The 21786-nt window shown below is 34.9% G+C and overlaps 2 protein-coding genes across 4 annotated transcripts in view; both read right to left on the bottom strand.

Annotated features, from left to right (window-relative positions):
• Positions 1–7504, bottom strand: part of zgc:66455 (uncharacterized protein LOC393502 homolog) — a 9090-nt gene extending 1586 nt beyond the window's left edge. The window contains exons 1-8 of one of the 2 annotated variants that reach the window (XM_051113233.1): positions 6601–7504; positions 6494–6524; positions 4383–4790; positions 3628–4293; positions 2045–2104; positions 1810–1898; positions 1668–1726; positions 1421–1587 (exon numbers count right to left, since the gene is read on the bottom strand). In XM_051113233.1, the coding sequence (XP_050969190.1) occupies positions 1421–1587; positions 1668–1726; positions 1810–1898; positions 2045–2104; positions 3628–4293; positions 4383–4790; positions 6494–6524; positions 6601–6678 (1558 nt within the window). In that variant the 5' untranslated portion in view covers positions 6679–7504. The remainder of the gene's footprint in view (positions 1–1420; positions 1588–1667; positions 1727–1809; positions 1899–2044; positions 2105–3627; positions 4294–4382; positions 4791–6493; positions 6525–6600) is intronic. The other variant, XM_051113241.1, reaches the window with a different exon arrangement.
• A 1556-nt stretch (positions 7505–9060) lies between these two features.
• On the bottom strand, positions 9061–17047 carry b3gnt2a (UDP-GlcNAc:betaGal beta-1,3-N-acetylglucosaminyltransferase 2a). Of its 2 annotated transcripts, XM_051113254.1 has the most exons (3): positions 16706–17047; positions 12319–12395; positions 9061–10753 (listed from the first exon to the last, which is right to left on the bottom strand). In XM_051113254.1, exons 2-3 carry the CDS (start codon positions 12356–12358, stop codon positions 9483–9485), a joined length of 1311 nt encoding a protein of 436 aa, XP_050969211.1. In that variant the 5' UTR covers positions 12359–12395; positions 16706–17047; the 3' UTR covers positions 9061–9482. The 2 variants fall into 2 exon arrangements, with proteins under 2 accessions (XP_050969211.1, XP_050969219.1); XM_051113262.1 differs by lacking the exon at positions 12319–12395 and having other exon boundaries at positions 16706–17043.
• Between the last annotated feature and the right edge of the window lie 4739 nt (positions 17048–21786).

The raw sequence follows: 21786 nt of genomic DNA, 5'->3' as shown, positions 1-21786 counted from the left end.
TAAACGTGTCAAATAAAAAGTCAGCCATAATACACTCTAAAAAAACAAACAAAACAAAAACAAAAAAATTGAGTCAACTTAAAATAACGTTACCCTGCTGCCATAAAATTTTACGTTCAGTCAACTTGAAATGTTAAAGAGGTCATCGGATGCCCATTTTCCACAAGTTGATATGATTCTTTAGGGTGTTAATGAAAAGTCTATAATATACTTTTGTTAAAAATTCTCAATGGTTGTGTAAAACAACACCCTTTTTACCTTTACACCTTAAATCATTCTGTTCTGGTCGAGGTTGCTTTAAATGTTAATGAGCTCTGCTTGCCTCGCCCCTCTCTTCTCTCTGTGGAGTGACGAGCCTGTTTACTTTAGCCGCGTTTATCCGCTAAACTTGCCAACTAGCACATTATTAGGAAAGATGATTGCAAAGATTCATAAAAAAACCCTTATACTCACTTCTGCTGTAAGTACAGCTGGATCACAAATGATTCGTAAATTCGTTCAAACAACACTTAAAAGTGAACTTTGCATCTGATGACCCCTTTAAGTTCCAGACAACTTAGATATTTGAGTTGACTAAACTAAAAATTTGGTTTGTTAAACTTAAAAGCTGGGCTTGAATCAACTCAAATATCTAAGCTGTCACTTAGAACAACTTAACATTTCAAGTTGACTAAACTTTTGAGTTGACTGAACTTAAAATTTTAGCCAGGTAACAAATTATTTTAAGTTGACTCAACAAATTGTTTTTTACAGTGTACATGCTGCAACGTACATGTGGACACAGTAACTGATTTTAAGAAACTGGTGGGGCGTAGTTGCATAAACATAGCCATTAAGTACTAAAATAGCTAAACTATATAAACAAACTATACAAACATTAAATAAAAAAAAACAAAAACTAAAACTAAAACTTAAGTTTAAAAAAAAAAAAAAAAAAAGTGAAATATTTTAAATACAAAAAACAAAATACAAATACTAAAAAAAAAACTATAATAAAAATTTAACAAATTCAGTGCCGACAGTCTTGTGGCCAGTACACCAACATGAAGCACAGCTTGAGGACTTTTCCCAATCCCACCCCCGTCTCTCTCCCACTTCGCTTCCTGTCTCCTCTACACTGACCTATCAAAATAAAGGCAAAAGCCAAAAATAAACCTTTAAATAAATAAATAAAATAGAAAAATTGAAATTATGTAAGCAGTTTATGCAATTGGCCACGGGATGACCTTTGGTTAAACTCAATACCTCAGTAAGGTACTGACGCAGCAATAGTCCTGCAGAGAACAGCGTGTGTGTTTGTGTGTGTGTGTGAGAGAGAGATTTGCCTTTGGCTAGCGTTAAGTGAGAGCAAGGTTTTTGTAAATACAGAAGAACCTGAAAGACCACAGAACAAATCAATGTATGTGTGGTGTAAGTGCACCTTCAGTAGAGACAGACGCAATGACACCCTGAGTTCTGGTTGTTTCGGATTTGATGGTTCTGCCCTGCAGCCCCTGCAGCGTGGCCTGAAGATCCCTGTGCGTCTGCAGCCCTACAGCCGCCTTCTCAAACTGCATCCACACGATGAACAAAACACCAGAACTTAACCTAAAAAACACATTGATCAACACTCAGATCAATTAGAAGAATCCAATTGTTATGCTTTAGAAAGTGAACTTTATGCTTACTTTTTTAGTCTTTTGAAGTCCAGGCTATTTGGAGTGAGACGTCCAAACTCTTCTCGTATCTGTAAACCAATTTTGAACTCGTAAGTTGCTCGACAGCAATATTCTGAATATCTATAAAAGGAATCGTAATGTTTAGCCTCACCATGGTGTCTAGAGCAGATCTGAGGGACGAGGATTCTTCATGATCTTCACGCTTCAGACTGACCTCCACACTCACCTCAAACAGCAGCTCTGATTGGACGGATGATACGACATCATCAGAATGTATGCTGTATACCATTTATAGTGTAACCTAAAACTTCTGTTATTTTAATAATAAAATATACTTGGTAGCTGAATTATTAGGCTATGTTAAAACATTTGAAAGCACTTCTCACCCCCAGGTAAATGCCTGTTGTTGGTGTGATTTCGTAAGGTCTGCTGGTAGTGAATTTGCTCTGTGGAATGAAAACAAAAGTTTAGTGCAAGAAAACCTTAAAGTTAAAATATCTAGTTCATATTTAAAAAAAAAATAATACAATAAAATATTAATTATTATTAGTAGTAGCATTAATAATGTTTTAAAGCATTAAGAAAATAATTAAAAATAAGAAAAAAAAAATTACTTATAATGTTAATATAACCTAGCGCATAATAATAATAATAATAATAACAATATATTGAAATGGTATAAAACAATTAATTGAATTTAGGACGATTTTAATTAAATAAAAAATACATTATTGTAATAAATGAGAATTACTAGTAGTTCATATTACTCCTTGCATGTTGATAATAATAATAATAGAAAATAAAATAAGTAAAAAATAAAAATATAAAAAAAACAACATTTTAAAATATTTAAAAACATTTAAAAAACAACAACTAAATATTAATCAGTATTAGTAGTAGTATTAACTTTTTAAAGCATTAATAAAATATTTAAAAACAATAATAAAATTAATATTACCCATAATGTTAATAGTGTACCCATTTCTTAATAATAATGATAATAATAATAATAATAATAATAATAATATACTGAAATTGTATAAAACAATTAATTGAATTTAGGCAGATTTTAATTAAATGAAAAAAAAAGAAAAATTTTTAATATAACCCCATGACAATAATAATCATAAAATAGGATTTTATTAAGTAAAATACAGAGGGGTTAAAGGGTAAAGTGTACTTCATTTTCATGAAAATCATGTTAAAATGCAAAAAAATAAAAAAATAAAAAAAAACCTTCATGCAAGAAAACCTTAGAGTTAAAATATCTAGTTTATATTAAAAAAAAAAAAATAAAATATTAATTGGTATTAGTAGAAGCATTAACACTGTAAATCAATAATAAAATAATTGAAAAGAATAATACAATTAATATTACCCATAAAAGTATAACCACTGCATAATAATAATAATATTAATATTATTATATTAAAATTGTATAAAAATTAATTGAATTTAGGCAGATTTTAATTAATTAAATGAAAACAAAAATCCTGACAGGATGATTTTCATTAATGTAATAAATTAAAATTAGTAGTAGTTAATGTTACTCCTTGCGTAATAATAATAATAATAATAACAACAATAACAACAAATAATAGGTCTTTTCCACCTTATTTTTCCTGTAAGAGCGGATATTTGTACAGTTTATGGGTCTTTCTTTCGGTCTCATCCGCATCCAGCTACATTTAGCTGTACAAAACTGCTGGTTTTGCTGCTTGATATTGCAAATTAGTGTGTCTTACCATATTATTTTAATGTATTATTTTACACTGGTTTGTAATGCAAACAGTTTTACCGTTTACCGCACATTGTTGCTATTCTCGTTATTGCTCTTATAGGGGATAATGAACCAGAAGTCTTGCCCATAGGCTTACTGCCATGTTAAAAAAATCAGGTGGATAAACAGGCTCTCTTTAAGCAAAACGTAATGCTATTTGATCGTTTAAAAAAAATAAAGTAACTGCACCTTTTGATTTGCGGTGTAATTTAGGTTGCATTACAGGTAATGTGACGCTGCTCTCAGTAGCCGTCATCCCAATGGAAACGCCTTCACCATCGTCCCGTGGTTCCACTTTCACCCATCTCACTCCTCCATCAGGCGCCATTCTGGCTCCAACTGGCTTAGTTTGACCTGAAGAGTGTGCCTGTGCATCCACATTCCTACGCATGGCAGATGGAGAGCGAGCGGCGGATTTGACACGTGGCATGCGCGTGTGCGCGCTGAGGGTCACGTCTGAGATTTCTGCGTAAGCCGCTTGATATATGGGCCGTATTTGAGCCGGTCCACTTCCTGCTTGGTTTTGCTGGGTCTCGTAGAAATTGTCATCATAGTATGCATCATCATCATCATCATCATCGAATGCACCGTTACTGTGGTAACCAGACACTAGAGCTCGAGGAGATGAATCCGTCGTTGGATTCTTTTCCCAGGATTCCAATAAAGGAAGTTCATTGGTCACTGAGGATCCAAACTTCACAGAGCTGGTCAGACCAGCAGAAGTGGTTTGTGTGTTCACTCCTGATGGCTGGGAATCTGCTGTGACGTCTCTCACACCTGGTGGAGGATCTGTAACTGCATCCGTTTCATCTCCATCATCATCGAATGCTGCTTCTACCACGTCTGTAGGAACTTCTATCAAGAAAAACACAGAGTCATGTGACAACATCTACACAACAGTTAGTCAAAAAAGAAGAAGAAAGGATTACATAAAATTCACTCACCTTCATATAGGGGATCAGGAGAATCCAGGGAGCCGAAAGCTTTATAGCTTCCATAGAAGCCCCTGTACGGGTCGGGCCGGTTCCCGTTGATGAGGAGCACCACCTGAACCGTATTGGACACAGAGGTGTATCTAGCCTTTCTCCAGCATCTTTCCAGGATCCTCTGTCCTCCCGCAGCCACCGGAGACTCGTCCAGGTGGATCTGATCGCTCTTCAGCTGACAGGCGTCTGAGGGAGTCAAGTCCTCCAGGTAGAGCTCCAGACGCTTGCCCGGATGCACCTGGATGGTCCAGTTGCACCACACGGGGGGGTTTGAGCACAGAAAGTCGGGGGAGAAAAACTCACCGCTGTCATCGCGGAGGACTTGATGGCAGCTCCGCAGGGCAAAGAACGCGTATCGTTCACGGCCTACCCCCGACGGAAAAGAGAGAAAACACTCTAGCGCAACTATCTCACAAAATATCTGAATATTTTAACTGAAGAGGAAAGGTTACAGGACATTTAAATGACCAAAAATAAAATTTAATTTATATATTATATTTTGTTAATAGTATAATCATAATAGATCATTTTCCCCTTAAAATATCTAAATACCTTAATTGGAGGAAAAAACATGACAGGGGATTTAATTAATAAAAATAAATGAAATAAAATAAATAATAACAACAACAATAATAATAATAATAATAATTATTATTATTATTATTATTATTATAATAGTAACAATAAATATTTTTTTTACAAAATATAAATACCAATAATAATAACAATAATGATATAAATATAATAAGACATAAGACATATCTCCACAAAATATTAAAATATTTATTATTTTATTAAAATTTAAATTAATCAAAATAAGATCAATAATATTAATAAATAAATATTCTTACAAAATACAATATAAATAATAATAATTATTATTAATAATAATAAATAAATAAATAAATAAATACATAAATACATACATGCATACATACATACATACATACATACATACATACATACATAAAATATCTAAATACTTTAACTGAATAGGAAAAGTTACAGGGCATTTCAGTGACCAAAAATAAGATTGGAATTATATATAGTAATATATTTTGTTAATAAAAAAAGTGTGTGTGTGTACATATCATAATTTATTTCCTAAAATATCTAAATATTTGAACATTTTCACTGGAGTAAAAATGACAGGGGATTTAAATTATAAAAAAAGTAATAAAAGAATAATAAATAAATAAAAATGTAAATATTTTCATTGGAGTAAAAATTACAAGGGTTTTAAATTACAAAAATAATAAAAGAAAACATAATAATAATAATAACAACAACAACAACAACAACAACAATACAATAGAATAGAAGTACATTTTTTAAATATATATAATAAATATTAATATATAAATAATTAATATTAATATTAAATTTAATTAATATTAGCATATTATATATACACATACACGTCAAAATATTATCCAAAATAAATCCAAAATATCTAATTAATGTAAAAATATATACAAGTCATATAATAAAAAAATAAAATAAAGAATTTACTTATTAATTTGCTGCAAAACAATGTATAAATATGCTAATAATAATGATAATAATAATCCTAACTAATTATATAATAAAACAGAAGTATAATTTTGTACAGAAAAAACATTTCTAACCATTTGTATATTCCTCCTTGCAAGATACATATTGTAAACAAATGCATGTTGTATCTTTTAATTTAGTTTTTTTTTTTTATACTGCAAAGCTGTGAACGTGTTATACATTATTAATTGAATAAGTTTCTCTTATATTTGTTTATAAACAAAATACACACACAGATACCAACAAAGTAAATATTTTATTGACATTACACTATAACGACAAATTTAGCTTTTAATTTCTTAAGAACACCTCAGTATTTTTCTTATGTATTATAAATGGGTCTTTACACGTTAAAATATATTGACGTCTTTATGTTTTAGGAAATTTTGCATTAAAAAGTTTGAAAACTAATGGGGACACAAGAACAAAACATGTGAAATCTAGAGGTACAAGGACGTCGCAAAGTGTACTTTCACACACATAACGGAGGTTAAATGTGACTGACAGTTGTTTACCTGCGGATGCCTGGCCGCCATATCTGTTCATCTGCCAAAAACACACATTATGAGTGAAACGTACAGCGATCAGACCGCCATCAGATGACCATCCACGAATTACTCACCTCAAAGCTGCTTATCCAGCCTGTCAAATATATTAATATCAAAAGACTGTATCTACTCAATAAATGCCGCCGTGGCATTTTGGATTTGTGCTCGTGAACTTTCTACGTTGCTGTCAGATGCTTGCTTTTAAAAAATAAACGGAAGAAGCCTCTAGCATCACCTGTATTATATCTGTAGTTAATGAGGCAAGTTTACCTGCCGCGCATGACTGAATGAACGAGGCTTTTATGACGTGCGACGCGCTCTTGATCCGACAGAGGGCGCCATGCGAACACATAAACATTCAAACGAAATGGAACAATGACGTACTACGTACTGCGTAATGCCTGCTTTTAAAAATAGAACGAGATATTCTAAGCATGATGCGATAATAAAGCAAGCATCCTGTGATAATGATTATGATAATATCATGCCAGAGTCCTTGACGTCCTTGCTGCTTTATTTTGAATGTAAATGTAAGCTTGCTCATATAACAGCAGAATTATTGATGCTAAGATTGCTGTAGCAAATAAAACATTTGGCTTCTAATCAAACTTGGGTTCTTCTTTTTAAATCCAAAGTGAAATCTCAAATACATTACCTAATTTTGAATCGTTGGGACCAGGATCATGTGATCATAAAACAGCAACATTACTTTCAAACATAGGCAAAACTTTATTTTTATTCACTGTATGTTGTAAATGTCCTATAGTAAGTTATAGCCGTATAACAATGGTGCAAAGGTCACAGCTCACTTGACAAACACTATAAAAATTAAGTAATAAAACATTATTATCCTTTGGTTGATAGTGTAGTTGGAGAATATTTTGAGGAAGTAGCTTCCTGAGGACATAGAAGTTTAATGCAAGAGGTCAAACAGTTAAGCTAACTATTCTTTTCCACACACAAATGTCAGCATAAATTAAAGCAACAACATAAAAATACACTAAATAAACACATCAGTCTCGCTCTTTCTTGTTATGAAAATACACCCTGATTTCTTTATGTTAACTTGCATCATAATGCATCATATTTTACTCATTTTGAGTAAATAAAGGCAGAAGCGGTGAGGCTGAGAGGTTTAAGTCTTTCCCTGCCAGCCCTTTTAAAAAAAACTGGCCAGTCATCGGCAGTGTTTTTAATCATTTTTACTAAAATTTTATGGTGACCACAATATTTTGTTGTATGAATATCTGAACATGCAATACATCAAAATAAAAACCAGAGCCTCTACTTCTAAAAGCTTTTGGGAGATGCGTAATAGCGCCTCCTAGTGTATAACAGTGAAAATGTTGAAACGTTAAAAATTCTGTTTGGTCAACGCTATAATTTGTACAACCTCACTCTACGATTTTGTGTGTTTTCTGTGAGGAGCACTGCTTAGGGGCGGGGTTAAGGGTGGTTATTCATACAAATTCCTACGAATTTGCTACCTTGTAAAATCCGTACAATTTTTGTAAAAAAAAAAAAAGTAATAATAAAATTGTACGTATTTTACAAAGTGGCAAATTCTGAGGGGTAGGTTTAGGGGCGGAGTTAAGTGTGGTCATTCATATGAATTCCTACGAATTTGCCACCTCATAAAATACATACAGTTTTTCCACAAAACTGTACGACCTGAGGGGTAGGTTTAGGGGCGGGGTCAGGAGGTGGCCAATTCATATGTATTTCACGAGGTGGCTAATTCGTACAAATTTGTACAACTTCATTTGAACGATTTTATGGGTTTTCTGTGAGGGGCAGGTTTAGGGGTGACCAATTTGTACATATTTTATGACGTATTTTTTAATTTTTACAAATTTGTACGACTTGACTCATACGATTTTGTGCGTTTTCTGTGAGGAATACTGTAGGTTTAGGGGCGCGGTTAACGGTGGTCATTCATTTGAATTCCTACGAATTTGCCACCTCGTAAAATACGTACAATTTTTGTAAAATAAAAAAAAAAAAAAGTATTGTATTTTACAAGATGGCAAATTCTGAGGGGTAGGTTTAGGGGCGGAGTTAAGTGTGGTCATTCATACGAATTCCTACGAATTTGCCACCTCATAAGAAACGTACAGTTTTTTGTGAAAAATTGTATGTTTTTTATGAGGTGGCAAATTCGTAGGAATTGACCTGAGGGGTAGGTTTAGGAGCGTGGATAGGGGTGGCCAATTCACAGTAATTTTACAAGGTGGCTCACACATGCGATTTTTAGCGTTTTCTGTGAGGAGTAGGTTTATGGGCGGGGTTAAGGGTGGTCAGTCTTCCAAATTTATTTTTCACAAAAATATACAAATTTGTACGTGCCAGGTTGTACGGATTCGTATGAATTAGCCACTTTGTAAAATATGTACGAATTGTCATTAGATCGTGTTGGTTTGGCAGGGAAAGAGTTAATGGAGCTCTAATTCAAGTTCTTACAAAGTGAAAAACATGAAATACAAACTTTTTAAAGCACATTCCTTGTCTCATTGCGAATTGTGTTTCATTGCGTCAAAGTGAAAGAAGTGGCGCAAATATGTGGACCCAGCTAACAGAGAACATTCTTAGAATGATCTAGCAAGATTCTCTCAAATGCTCTTCCCGTAACATTAATGGAATATTTGTTCAAAGTTCTGGAACCCTTTTCCCGAAATGTTTCAGTTAGACGTTCATATAACGTTCTTTAAATGTTACGTTACAACTTGTTTTAGAATGTTCAGAGAACATTCAAAAGTAACGTTTGCATGACTTTCCCATGATATAATGGAATGTTCCTTTAACGTTCATATAACTAAGAAATAACATTTATAAAACTTGACTGTTTTGAATGTTCCGAGAACTTTGTTTCTATAACTTAATGGGAATGTTAGCAAGACATTATTGGAACATATTTTTGTTAGCTGTTTTTAGGGCATGAGTTTACTGTCATTGCATTCTATTTGTTTTTCTTGTGGCGCTTCCCACCCTTCGTGTCCTGTGTAGGTGCGATGTAACATTTCGCTTTAGGGTCATTAATCCAAGACCAGATCCTTATCATGTCCTGTGGAGTCCTGGGATGGACCAGAATCAGATTTTTGTAAGCACAAGGATTCTCTCTGTGCTTCTCCTCAATGTCAAAGGTCTTAAAGCCCATGTGTTTCTCCGGCACTAGGCCCAGTCTCTTCAGACACATCCCTGTGTACACGTCGTCGATGGGGTACAACGTAACCAGACGGGAGATCGTTCTTAACCGCAGCCCCAAATTGCCCGAATACAGGTAGCCTCCGCCACCGGCGTAAGGAGGGTAAACTCCACGAAACACGCTTTCGGGGATGTAATACTTGAGGTGTCTGGTCCGGTGCGGTCCAGCATTGGCGATCACATCGCCGATGAAAAGGTCCTGTGTCTTGTGCACCGAAATGTTCCCAAGGTGGGCCAGCATATGCCGCGTATTGACGAAAACGTCGTCGTCACCTTTGAACACATACTTGGCAGAAGCGCAATGGGTCCCAAACCATTCCAGAAAGAGGACTTCCTTTAAGGTGAGGTTGAAAAAAGAGTCTCGATAATCCCACTGCAGGATGTCACCGTACAGCTCCGCTTCGTGCTTGACCATATTGGACAAGTCCGGGAAGTGATCCGTCGGATCTGTTTTGCCAAGTAGGAACACTGTGGCAATGCGCCGGCCATCTATAATCCCAGCTCTGCCCCATGACTCCCGGATGGCCTGTCGTCGGTCGAAATGTGTCGCAATGGACTTTACAGCAAGCAAGAGGTACGGTGGTTTAGAACACACTTTGGATGTGTCCGTTATCAAGGGATATGACCTACATCTCATGTACAACAAGAAGTCCTGGAATCGCTGCGGTAGGGACTTAAAGTCTTCAATCTCTGTCGTCACCCTGGTGTCCGGCTTGCAAGGACTCGTGCCATTCAACTGATGTGGGATTCCCTGAAGGTTGTTTGGGGCCTTGCTGGCATTCGCAACAGTTAGGTAGTAGATGTCATCGAGACGGTCCTGCACGCGATTCCAGAACGCCGGACTGACCTCTGGCTTCTTCCAGAAATGTTTGGGCGTCAGTTTCTGTCGACTGTAGATGTCTCGGCCCTGCCCGTAGCTTCGGGACACTTCCACCACGATGTAGATAAAGAAGTTGGCTAACATCATCAGTCCCAGCACCTTGGTGGTCTTCCAGTTGCTGTTCATCTTGAAGATGCCCTCGCCACCTAAAGACACAGAAGGTGATTTTTTAGCTGTTGGGTTACAGTCTGAAAAAAGAGTTGTGGAGAATACGGTGGAGAAAGTGCGATGGGAAAACCACAATGACCTGGAAACTGGAGGAACATGCTAGTTACATTAGTCAAAGCCAGTTGGTATGGATTTGAGCTGTGATTGTTAAATGTGTTAAAGTCGCAACCAAAATAAATACACCAAACACCAAAATAAAGTTATCGGCTTTGATGGTTCCATGAAGAACCTTTGAAATCTATTTGCACAAAATGTTCTTTAGATTATTAAAATGTCCCTCACACTAAGAAAATAATGGTTCTTTTAAAAACTGTTCACAGAAAGATTTTTTTGGGAACCAAAAATAAATGGTTCTTCTATGGCATCACTCCAAAAACTCCCTTTTGGAACCTATGGTTCCATGAAAAGAATTTAAAAAAGTTCTTTACAGTAAGAAATGTGAAAGGTTCTTTGGGGAATGGAAAATGGTTTTTGAAAGCGTAATTCAGATCTGATACACATTCGTCGACAATGAAAATCAATAAAATATTATATTATTACTATTGTCAATATTTAAAAACTTTTTAATATTGACAATATTAATATTAATATTTAAATACTTTTATTCATGTTATAATGTTACAAAAGATTTCTATTTTAGATAAAAGCTGTTCTTCTGAACTTTCTATTCATCAAAGAAACCTGAAAAAAATATACTCAGCTGTTTTTGAGCAGCAAATCAGAATATTAGAATGATTTCTAAATGATCATGGACTGGAGAAAAAAAAACCATTAAAAATCATTAATTAAATAGTAAAATATAATTCTAATTTTTTTACTGTACTTTGGATCAAATAAATGCAGGCTTGGTGAGCAGAAGAGACTTCTTTAAAAAACATTAACATTTTAACTGGTAGCATATTTAGATGCACTCAGCATCAAAAACAACTCAAAAATGAAAAAAACAAAAACAAAAAAAAACTTTCAAATCATGTTGTGGATCACATTTTAATAGGTTTGTAGCACATTGCTATACCTCAACCCAAAAAAGCAGCAGCGTGCTCATGCAAAACCAGAAACTAACCAGAAAAGATCAATAATTCCTCACCCATTAAGTGCAGTAAACAACCTATGCACATTAGTTTTAGTAGACAAGTAAAAAGACCTTAAATAGTTCATCCAAAGATTTAACGTCTGTCATTGTTTCAAATGCTGCAGTCATTTTCATGCAACACAAAATAGTGAAAAAATAATAATGAAGAAATATACAGCTCTTTTTTTTTTTTTTTTACTCATTAATACAATAAAACACTATAAAAGCACAACTGGTGCTCTATATTGCATGCCTTTTGAAGTCAAATCATAGCTTTGTGCATCAAAACAATAAATTCAAGTCTTTTGTTTTAAGCACAAAGCTGTCGTCTGATTTAAGGCTCAGAACTTTCAAAACTTTTTCTGTGCTCCACAAAAAGAAAATTAATTTCTGGATGAACTACTTGTTTGAGAAAGACTAAAAACATGAACATGAATAAAGCGTAAAAGTAACGGTTGGTCCGTTACTCACAGCGAGGACATCTGCAGGGTAAGTCTAGGGTGAGATCCATGAGTGAATCCCGTGTAAAGCGTCCGGGTTTTCTCCTCCTGTAATTGTACCTGAACATTAAGGGATGAACCTGCTGCATATTTGCCAGTGTTTTATATATCAAACCCAATATTTTTCTCTGTTTCAGACTCCACACCATCCTTCGTTGAGCTTCCTTCCTTCATTCATACATCAACATCATGTGTTCCTCATGACACCAATTACAGATGTGCAACGTCAGACTCTTCCTAGTCTCGTGTAGCCAGACCTCTGACTAAAAAGCTCTGGTATAGGCCACATTGCCGAAGACCATTTAAAGCGAGTGTTGATTTAATGGGTAGTTTAGGCATGGGTTTATATCAAATAGATTATATACCACAATAACAGACAAGCATAAAAAAGAAGCTAAATGATAATTAGCCTGAATATGTTTTAAAGATCTGATGTCAACTTGTCATATTGTGCATTCAACATGCACCAGACGGTCGAAGGTGGTCTGTTGTGTGCTCTTTCACACATTTTTGGACAACAAATCCATTTTATGACTGCACTTTAGATCTTTTCCTAGCATGACCTCACTGGCACTCCCGCAAAGAGAATTTTCCACAGTCCACACTGTGACGCAATGCTGTCATTTCCCTTCTTTTCGGCTACAATTTTCATAATTAAGCGATGGCCCATTAGATTTAGAAGGGTGGGAACGAAACGAAAGAGAATTGAGTGACTAACCTAATGTAAGCTTAATTAGAAAGAAAAACCAGAAACAAGAATTAGACTAATAAACAAAACAATTAAAAAACTTATTGAAGAGGGAAAATAACGCTCTCAGAGTTAACGTCCACACAGTATATTCAAAAGATGTATTTGTAACATTAACTCTTATAACTGTCTGCAAACCGTAGCTTTTTTGTGGTACACTTCTCATGACAAACACCTGACTGGTCACACAATGTACCTGTGATTACAGAGCAAATGCACGAGAGCAAATCCTTCAAACACAGAGTGTTAGTACTGCACCTGATCAAGACTTGCTGCTCAAAAGATCCTAAGCTCATTGACAAATATCATACACAGTGTCCTAACTACATTGTTAAAATTAAATATTGAGTTGTCTTTGTCATGGAAAACACTTGTTGGTTTGCACTGAGTTGGTTTGATCTGTTGTTGCTTTCAGTATGGCTATAAATGTCAGGCAAAATGATATACAAACACGCATTAGACAATTTTAACACTGAATAAAACACATAATCAATATCTGAGATTATAATTTTCATAGTTTGTGTTGTAGTTCTAGCCGCGACATCGCAGAAATAGAAACCTAAAATTCTAAAATAGAAATTTTGTTTGTCGCCATCTGGCTAGTTAGGACAAAAACTCAGATTAACACAGAAAAGATAGTTTTTATCACATGTTGTGGCGTCGCGTCACATGCAGTTAGGACACGGTGTTTGTGGTAACACCCTTTATACAGAGTGTGCGTGATCACGAAATCAAAAGTGAAAGTGAACAGCCAGCGCTTATTCAAAAGTGATTTAAATGCCGCGGCTCCCAGATGCGCGAAAATTATATCCAATAGTAGCAACAGCTTCCAATGGAACGGCTACAATGACCGGTAGTAAGCTGTTACACCACCATAGCCGAGAATGTACAAATTGCAAACCCGCAATATGACGTCGGAATGCCGTTGCCGTCCCATAAATGTTTGAGAATAAAAAGTATTTAAATTGTATTTTTTAAATGAAAATAACCAATCGTTTCGCTAGTTAAGACCCTTCTTCCTTGGCTGGGATCATTTACAAGCGCATTTGGGATTGTTTGCAGCCGCATTTAAACTGCATTTTGGAAGTTCAAAATCGGGGCACCATATAAGTCCATTATATGGAGAAAAATGCTGAAAAGTTTTCCTCAAAACACATAATTTCTTTACGACTGAAGAAAGACATGAACATCCTGGATGACAATGGGGTGAGTACATTATATGTGAATCTTTGTTTTGGAAGTGGACTTCTCCTTTAATTAATGTGAATCAGCTTATTTGGATGGTTTATTTGAATTAAACTAATGGCAGAACACTCTAAATCAGAACAAAACACTTTCTTTGTGCAAAAAAACCTTAATAAAATTAAGGTTGAACCACTAATCCACTAATGCCACATGGGCTGTTGTATTGATGTTCTTACTACCTTTCCAGGCCTCAAACGTGTCAGTTATGTTACCATCTATGCAAGGTCAGAAAGCTCTCTGATCAAAAATATCTTAATTTGTGTTCTGAAGATGAGTTTGGGTTGAGTAATTAATGACAGAATTGTCATTTTTGTGTGAGCTGTCCCTTTAAAAGCTTGCTTGCCAAAACAGCAACATGGCTAAGAAAACAAAAACATTGCTGCTAAGCAAATGCTAAAAAGGGAAATGTTGTTTTCCATCATATATATTTAAGTCTCTTGATAAAAACTGTGATTTTAGAGGTGTAGTCAACATTTCTGATGGCATAGGCTAACAGACACTGTACTGAAAACAGCAAATGAGGTATGTGTGTGTGCATTAGATCTCTGAGTAGCCTACACACTTGTTGATACTCCTGTCATTACAAGGAATGTTTCAAACTCAGGTAGCCTATTTTTGTAAGTCTATTTTTGTAAGCTATAAGTGAGGAACAGACTGAAATTTAAGTCGCCTGTTTACAACAAATCCTCTCAGATCAAATATTGCACAGGTTGCTGGAAATCAATAAAAACCTAACAGTTCTCAAATGTGTCATAGCCAAATTTCATGATGTCCAACCAACACTGTATCTCATTTGAGAAGATTTTCAGTAAATAACTAATTATTAGTTAAATTCAGTTGTTTTCATTTCTCACATAACTATGGCATGACAGACTAAAGCTTACTGTTATGGTGGTTTTTTTTTTTTTTTTTTTTGAGACTGACATTCAGTGGTTCATTGAATTTGTATGATACGATCAGAGTTTTAAAATCTGGATTATGTAATCAGATTCCAAATATTAAGTACCTCTAATTAGATTAAGCTGCATTTTAAAATGCTCATAGTCAGACCACAGTTACTTTTTTATGGATTACATGATTACATATTATTTACACAATGGCAATAATTTATTCAGAATTTCCTGATTCTCCCTAATTCCTCTTTTTTTATCTTTTAAATTTTCCTTTCTAAAATAGCCTCCCGTTTATACACACTCAGAAAATCTTCCAGATTTCTAAACAATCCCACAGAGATCAGTCATTTGTCAGGTGGTGACACAGCATTTGACCACTGATTTACAAAAATCATTTAATGTTTAATCAGATTTTTCAATACTACATCAACTACTGATAAACACATTAATTTTTATTTGAATAATCACTCGGTCGGTTATTTTACCATGTATCACTTTGAAAGGCGTTTGTCTTTCAAACATACTAAAATGCACAAATTCACCAACTTTTTGGTCATTTGAACCTCTTTCACCTCATATATTTATTTTTTTATTTTAGGTACCTCTGAGATTATAGCGTGACCAAATTTGCATGTTCATTGGTTCTCTGACATTGGTTATGTCACATGACATGCAGGTAAGCAAATAAAATATTTACATTTTTCAGTGTGTTATTTTGATTCTTTTTAAAACTGTTTTAATTCAACATTTTTATGATTTAATAAATTACTCATTACCCCCTTGCAGTTCCTTCCTTCCAGTTTGGGAAACAATGCAACAATGTCTACAACAACAGTGTTTACAACAATGTAACAACAAATGTAATATATTTTCTTTTTTTCTCTCTTTATTTTTATAGCAATATGGTACAAGATGATCTTATTTCAATCAGCGTTTAATCTAAAAGTAATCTAAAAGTAGTCTGTTTATATTACCTAAAACGTGTAATGTAATGGACCTAACTAAAATTTTGTCATGTAATTTGTAATCAGTAACGGGTTATAATTTGTAAGTAAATCTACCCAGCTCTGGATGTGATCTACGGAAAGAGCCTTTATTTCAGACACAAGACCTGATAAAATTATGACAAAATTTTACATTTTTGGGTAAACTATCCCTTTAAAGATTCTACAGACAGACAGACAGATAGATAGATAGATCAAGACAGACAGAGAAATAGTAAAAGATAGACAGAGACAGACAGATAAATTGAAATTTAAAGTAATAAAACGATTCAACTTTTATTTGCTCATATAAATCATTGTGGTGAAGGTGAAGTACAGCCCTTTCCAAATTAAAGACATTTCTATCGTGTGGTAAGCGATATTTGATTATGATTTTTTTTTTTTTTTACATTCAATCATTTCGACACAACCCGTAACCGTAATCTTGTGTGATTTTACCTGTCCGTGTAGGTGTGCGTCTGCTCTCACCTGTATAACCGCGGTCCACAACAGTTGTTTCTTCACAGAGCGAACATTTTCTTCTATCTTTTGCTTTCAGTCCGTCGAACGGAACTGTTGTTGTCGTTTATGTCTTTATTAAACGTCTTAGGTCCCATTTAAAATCAGTCTTCCACATGCACGTTCCGTAGCGGTACCGCTTGCACAGTAGTCGAGTCAGGTCAGAGTCTCCTCACAAGCCGACAGCGACAGCACCTCCCTCACGACGGACTGGCGGGCGCACGCGCCTGTGATCAGGTTTAACTATGCGCGCCGGGGCCAATTTTGTATTATCTCCTCAAGCACACTTGTGAGGACGTTTGAAATGCTCTTAACTATGTGCAATGCGCACAACTCCCATGCACTGATACCAACAGGTTTAGGGGTGGGGTGAGCTTTGTCCTTAAATATCGTGACCTTCATATAAACACCATTTTGTCTATAAAATATCCTAAAATAAGGCTTAAAAAAATTGCTTCAGGGTAACAACCCTATTTTCTTCAATAAGAAGATGCAATAGGTTACGCAAAAAAACAAACAAACCTTATTTCACCCGACATAGCCTAGCAGTCTTCATCACGTGGGAAGGCGGAATTTTATATGGATTTTTCGTCCATTAAAATGTGACTCACTGCATTTTAAATAATCTTTAATCTAATTACTTAAATGGGTTTGTTACCTAAAAGCAATATAATATCTTAAGTATTATTGCACTTATCATGTAACCTACATCTGTCATTTTAGGATTTATTCCTACCATGTCAAATAAAGCATGATTTATTAAAATCATTGTCGGCTATTTTTAATATTAGTATTCTGACAACGAATTGCATATACAGTTGAAGTCAAAAGTTTACATATATCTTGTGGATTCTGCGAAATGTTAATTATTTACCAAAATAAGAGGGATCATACAAAATGCATGTTATTTTTTATTTAGTACTTGCCTATTCACAAGAAATACATTTACATATAGCTCACAAGAGAAAACAATAGTTGAATTTATAAAAATGACCCTGTTCAAAAGTTTACATACACTTGATTCTTAAAGGGGTCATCAGATGCTTTTACATGTTGTTTGAACATTAATGTGTGTTGGCAGTGTATGTACAAATCTACCCTATAATGATAAAAATACATGTAGTGGATTTTAATTAATCTGTAAAAATAATATCCCCTTTTTCAAATCGAGCCGTTCTCAGATGCCTGTTGTTGTGGCGTCACACCTACAGAGGCCGCACCCACGGTAGTTGATTGACATGAGCTCTTACCTCAGATCAGCTGTAACAGTCTGCCCTCTTTGTTTTGATGCTGGAGCAGGGATGTGAGTTAGACAAGAATATCTCCGATTGAGTGATTGAGGTGTTGTGTTGCTGGATGTAATAATGAACATAGTGGTCGTCATTTACTCCCAACATCTGAGCCACTGAAGATGCAGTAGATTAGGTTTGTTTGTGAAGGGAATGCGCCTCCCAATCTACTATATCCATCTATGTTCGCGCGAATCATTCGTGATCCAGCTTCACTTACAGCAGAAGTGAGTATAAGGGTTTTTTATGAATCTTTGCGATCGTCTTTCCTAATAAACTGCTAGTTAGCAAGTTTAGCGGCTAAATGCGGCTAAAGTAAACAGGCTGGTCTTTCCACAGAGAGAAAAGAGGGGCGGGGCGAGCAGAGCTCATTTGCATTTAAAGCAGCCTCGACCAGAATGAGATGATTTTTGCAGAGCTGATTTTGACCAGGTAAAAAGGGTGTTGTTTTACACAACTATTGAGAATTCTTAACCAAAGTATATTATAGACTTTTCATTAAGACCCTAAAGAATCATATCAACTTGTGGAAAATGGGCATCTGATGACCCCTTTAATACTGTGTTGTTACCTGAATGATGCACAGCTGAGTTTTTTTGTTTAGTGATAGTTAATCATGAGTCCACTGTTTGTCCTGTACAGTTAAACTGCCTGCTGTTCTTCAAAAAAATCCTTCAGGTCCCACAAATTCTTTGGTTTTCGGCTTTTTTAGAACTATTGCAGAAGGTTTAAACACTCACTGAGGAGGGGGTGAAAACTTCAGGGTAAATTTCACTTTTTTTGTCTTCTGGGAAACACACAAGTATCTTCTGAAGGGCAGTACTAAATGGAAAAAAGATGATATTTAGGCAAAATAAGAAAAATGTACACATCTTCATTCTGTTCAAAAGTTTTCACCCCCGGCTCTTAATGCATCGTTTTTCCTTCTGGAGCATCAGTGAGTGTTTAAACCTTCTGTAATAGTTGCATATGAGTCCCTCAGTTGCCCTCAGTGTGAAAAGATGATCTCCTCAAGCACACTTGTGAGGACGTTTGAAATGCTCTTAACTATGTGCAATGCGCACAACTCCCATGCACTGATACCAACAGGTTTAGGGGTGGGGTGAGCTTTGTCCTTAAACAAATATCATGACCTTCATATAAACACCATTTTGTCTATAAAATATCCTCAACAGGGATTTGAATTTTGATAAAGGCTTAAAAAAATTGCTTCAGGGTAACAACCCTATTTTCTTCACTTTGCAAGCAAATGATGCAAAAAGTTATGCAAAAAAAGCAAACCTTATTTCACCCGACATAGCCTAGCAGTCTTCATCACGTGGGAAGGCAGTATTTTATATGGATTTTTCGTCCATTAAAATGTGACTCACTGCATTTTAAATAATCTTTAATCTAATTACTTAAATGGGTTTGTTACCTAAAAGCAATATAATATCTTAAGTATTATTGCACTTGTCATGTAACCTACATGTAAATTTCACTTATTTTGTCTTCTGGGAAACATACAAGTATCTTCTGAAGGGCAGTACTAAATGGAAAAAAGATGATATTTAGGCAAAATAAGAAAAATGTACACATCTTCATTCTGTTCAAAAGTTTTCACCCCCGGCTCTTAATGCATCGTTTTTCCTTCTGAAGCATCAGTGAGTGTTTAAACCTTCTGTGATAGTTGCATATGAGTCCCTCAGTTGTCCTCAGTGTGAAAAGATGAACCTCAAATTCATACAGTCATTGTTAGAAAGGGTTCAAACTTTTGACTTCAACTGTAGGCACTCAGTTACACTACAAATATTTTTATGAAACTCTTTCCTCTTTATATTTCAGCAATAAGATTGCTTACTAAAGAAAATGTAGTAAATATTTTTTCAAACAATATCCTATTATGTTCTATTCTATTCTACTCAGCACAATAACACCACAGGACACCAGCATTAACAGTTGGTTCTGTCAGTATCAGGCTAGTAAAATGAACAAATGACTCATTATTTGAATCATTAGTTAGCAACACATTCACATTCATTTTACGACTGTTTACAAGGCTTCATATGCGCTCATCATTGGTAACCTCATATGATGCTTTCAAAGCTGCCGTCACACCCATTGTCTTCTCATCTGAATAATTAACAGGACATCCACCAGGCCTTAGGCTGGTTAAACCACACATTTGTTGTACAGTAAATGACAGAACTAAAACCATCTGTTCGAACACACATCAATCCATCAGTCCATCATCTGGTAAAATAAAATAAATTCTAAACCTAATCTTTTTTTAATCCAATTTTAAATTATTTAAAAAAAACACCTCATAGAAATGACACTTGTGACATTTTTGACCCTATTATGAACAATATGTCACTTATGCTTTTCAACATATGAGAACAGTGAGCTTATCTGTTCTCAATATAACTTTGACTTTCAGAATGATAACCTTTGCTCAAAAACACAGCAGTGATAAAGGTGGATTATGATATTAGTATCTCTGCAGTTCTTAGAACACCATATCATTTGGTACACATAATAAACATTAACTCACATGCATTAAGCAGATTTCCAGGTCCACTTCAGGTCATTCAGTCACCTGGACTGCCACTGCTCCCTATTTATCCAGATACTACTTAATTTAGTTACTTAGTGACCACATAAAAACACTATTAACCCTGGGAAGTGATTTTAAATGCAGTAAATAAATCTTTAAGGTCTGGTGGGGCATTAGCCAAGCAAGTTCTTTAGTTTGATTCACAAGGGAAAAAAAAAATCAAATAGTTTGAATAAAGTATCTGCCAAAATGTGTAAAATTATTATTTTTTTTTTTACATCACTTGCTCGCCAATGGATCCTATGCAGCTGATTAAAGCGTTGCAATGAAAGTTGCATGTTTGTAAGAAACAAATCCAGCTAAAATATGAGTCCTCTATCCATAATATTGTGTTCTTCAGTGAAAAAGTAATCTTGTCTGAATCAGGAGAGAAATATGCACAGATGGATTTTGTGGATTTTGATGTGTGTAACACAACAAGGGATGAACTTTTTCACTGGAGGAAGCATTATTATAGATTATGGAGTGATAGTTTAAAATGAAAACACCTCGATGGATTTGTTGCTTGCAAACATGCAGCTTTTAGCTCCTCAAGATGTTTATTGATGGACTGGAGTGGATTACTTGTGGATTATTGTGATGTTTTTTATCAGCTCTTTGGACTCTCATTCTGACGGCACCCATTCACTGCAAAGGATCCTTTTGGTGAGCAAGTGATGTGATGCTACATTTCTCCAAATCTGATGAAGAAACAAACTTATCTACATCTTGAATGGCCTAATGATGAATATATTTTTAGTAAATTTTCATTGTTGCCTGAACTATTTCTTTAATTCTCAAAAGTCAGTACTTCAGGAATATAAATACACTATGAACTATAAAACTAACACTGTATACACAACCTGAAATCCTGTATGAATGTATAAATAAAAAAAAACTCCAGGTTTGAGGTTTGACAATGATTATTTATGATGAATATAACTATGACAATACAGCATATAAAATAAACACACATTCCCTCACTCTCACACACACACACACACACACCTACCTATAGACCATTTCGCTAGATGTAAACAACACTGGTCCAGAAGCGCTTCCTGGTTTTTTGTTTTTTATTTTTTTTTATTTCACATATACAAATACATCTTAAAGGTGCTAATGTAACATTTTCATCCAGTCAAATGCTATGTTGGTTGTATTTTTTTGTGATGTTTGTGTAAAGT

The sequence above is a fragment of the Labeo rohita genome, chromosome 1, assembly GCF_022985175.1.
Source record: "Labeo rohita strain BAU-BD-2019 chromosome 1, IGBB_LRoh.1.0, whole genome shotgun sequence".
Lineage (NCBI taxonomy): Eukaryota > Metazoa > Chordata > Actinopteri > Cypriniformes > Cyprinidae > Labeo > Labeo rohita.
This window is presented reverse-complemented; position numbering and strand designations above follow the sequence as displayed.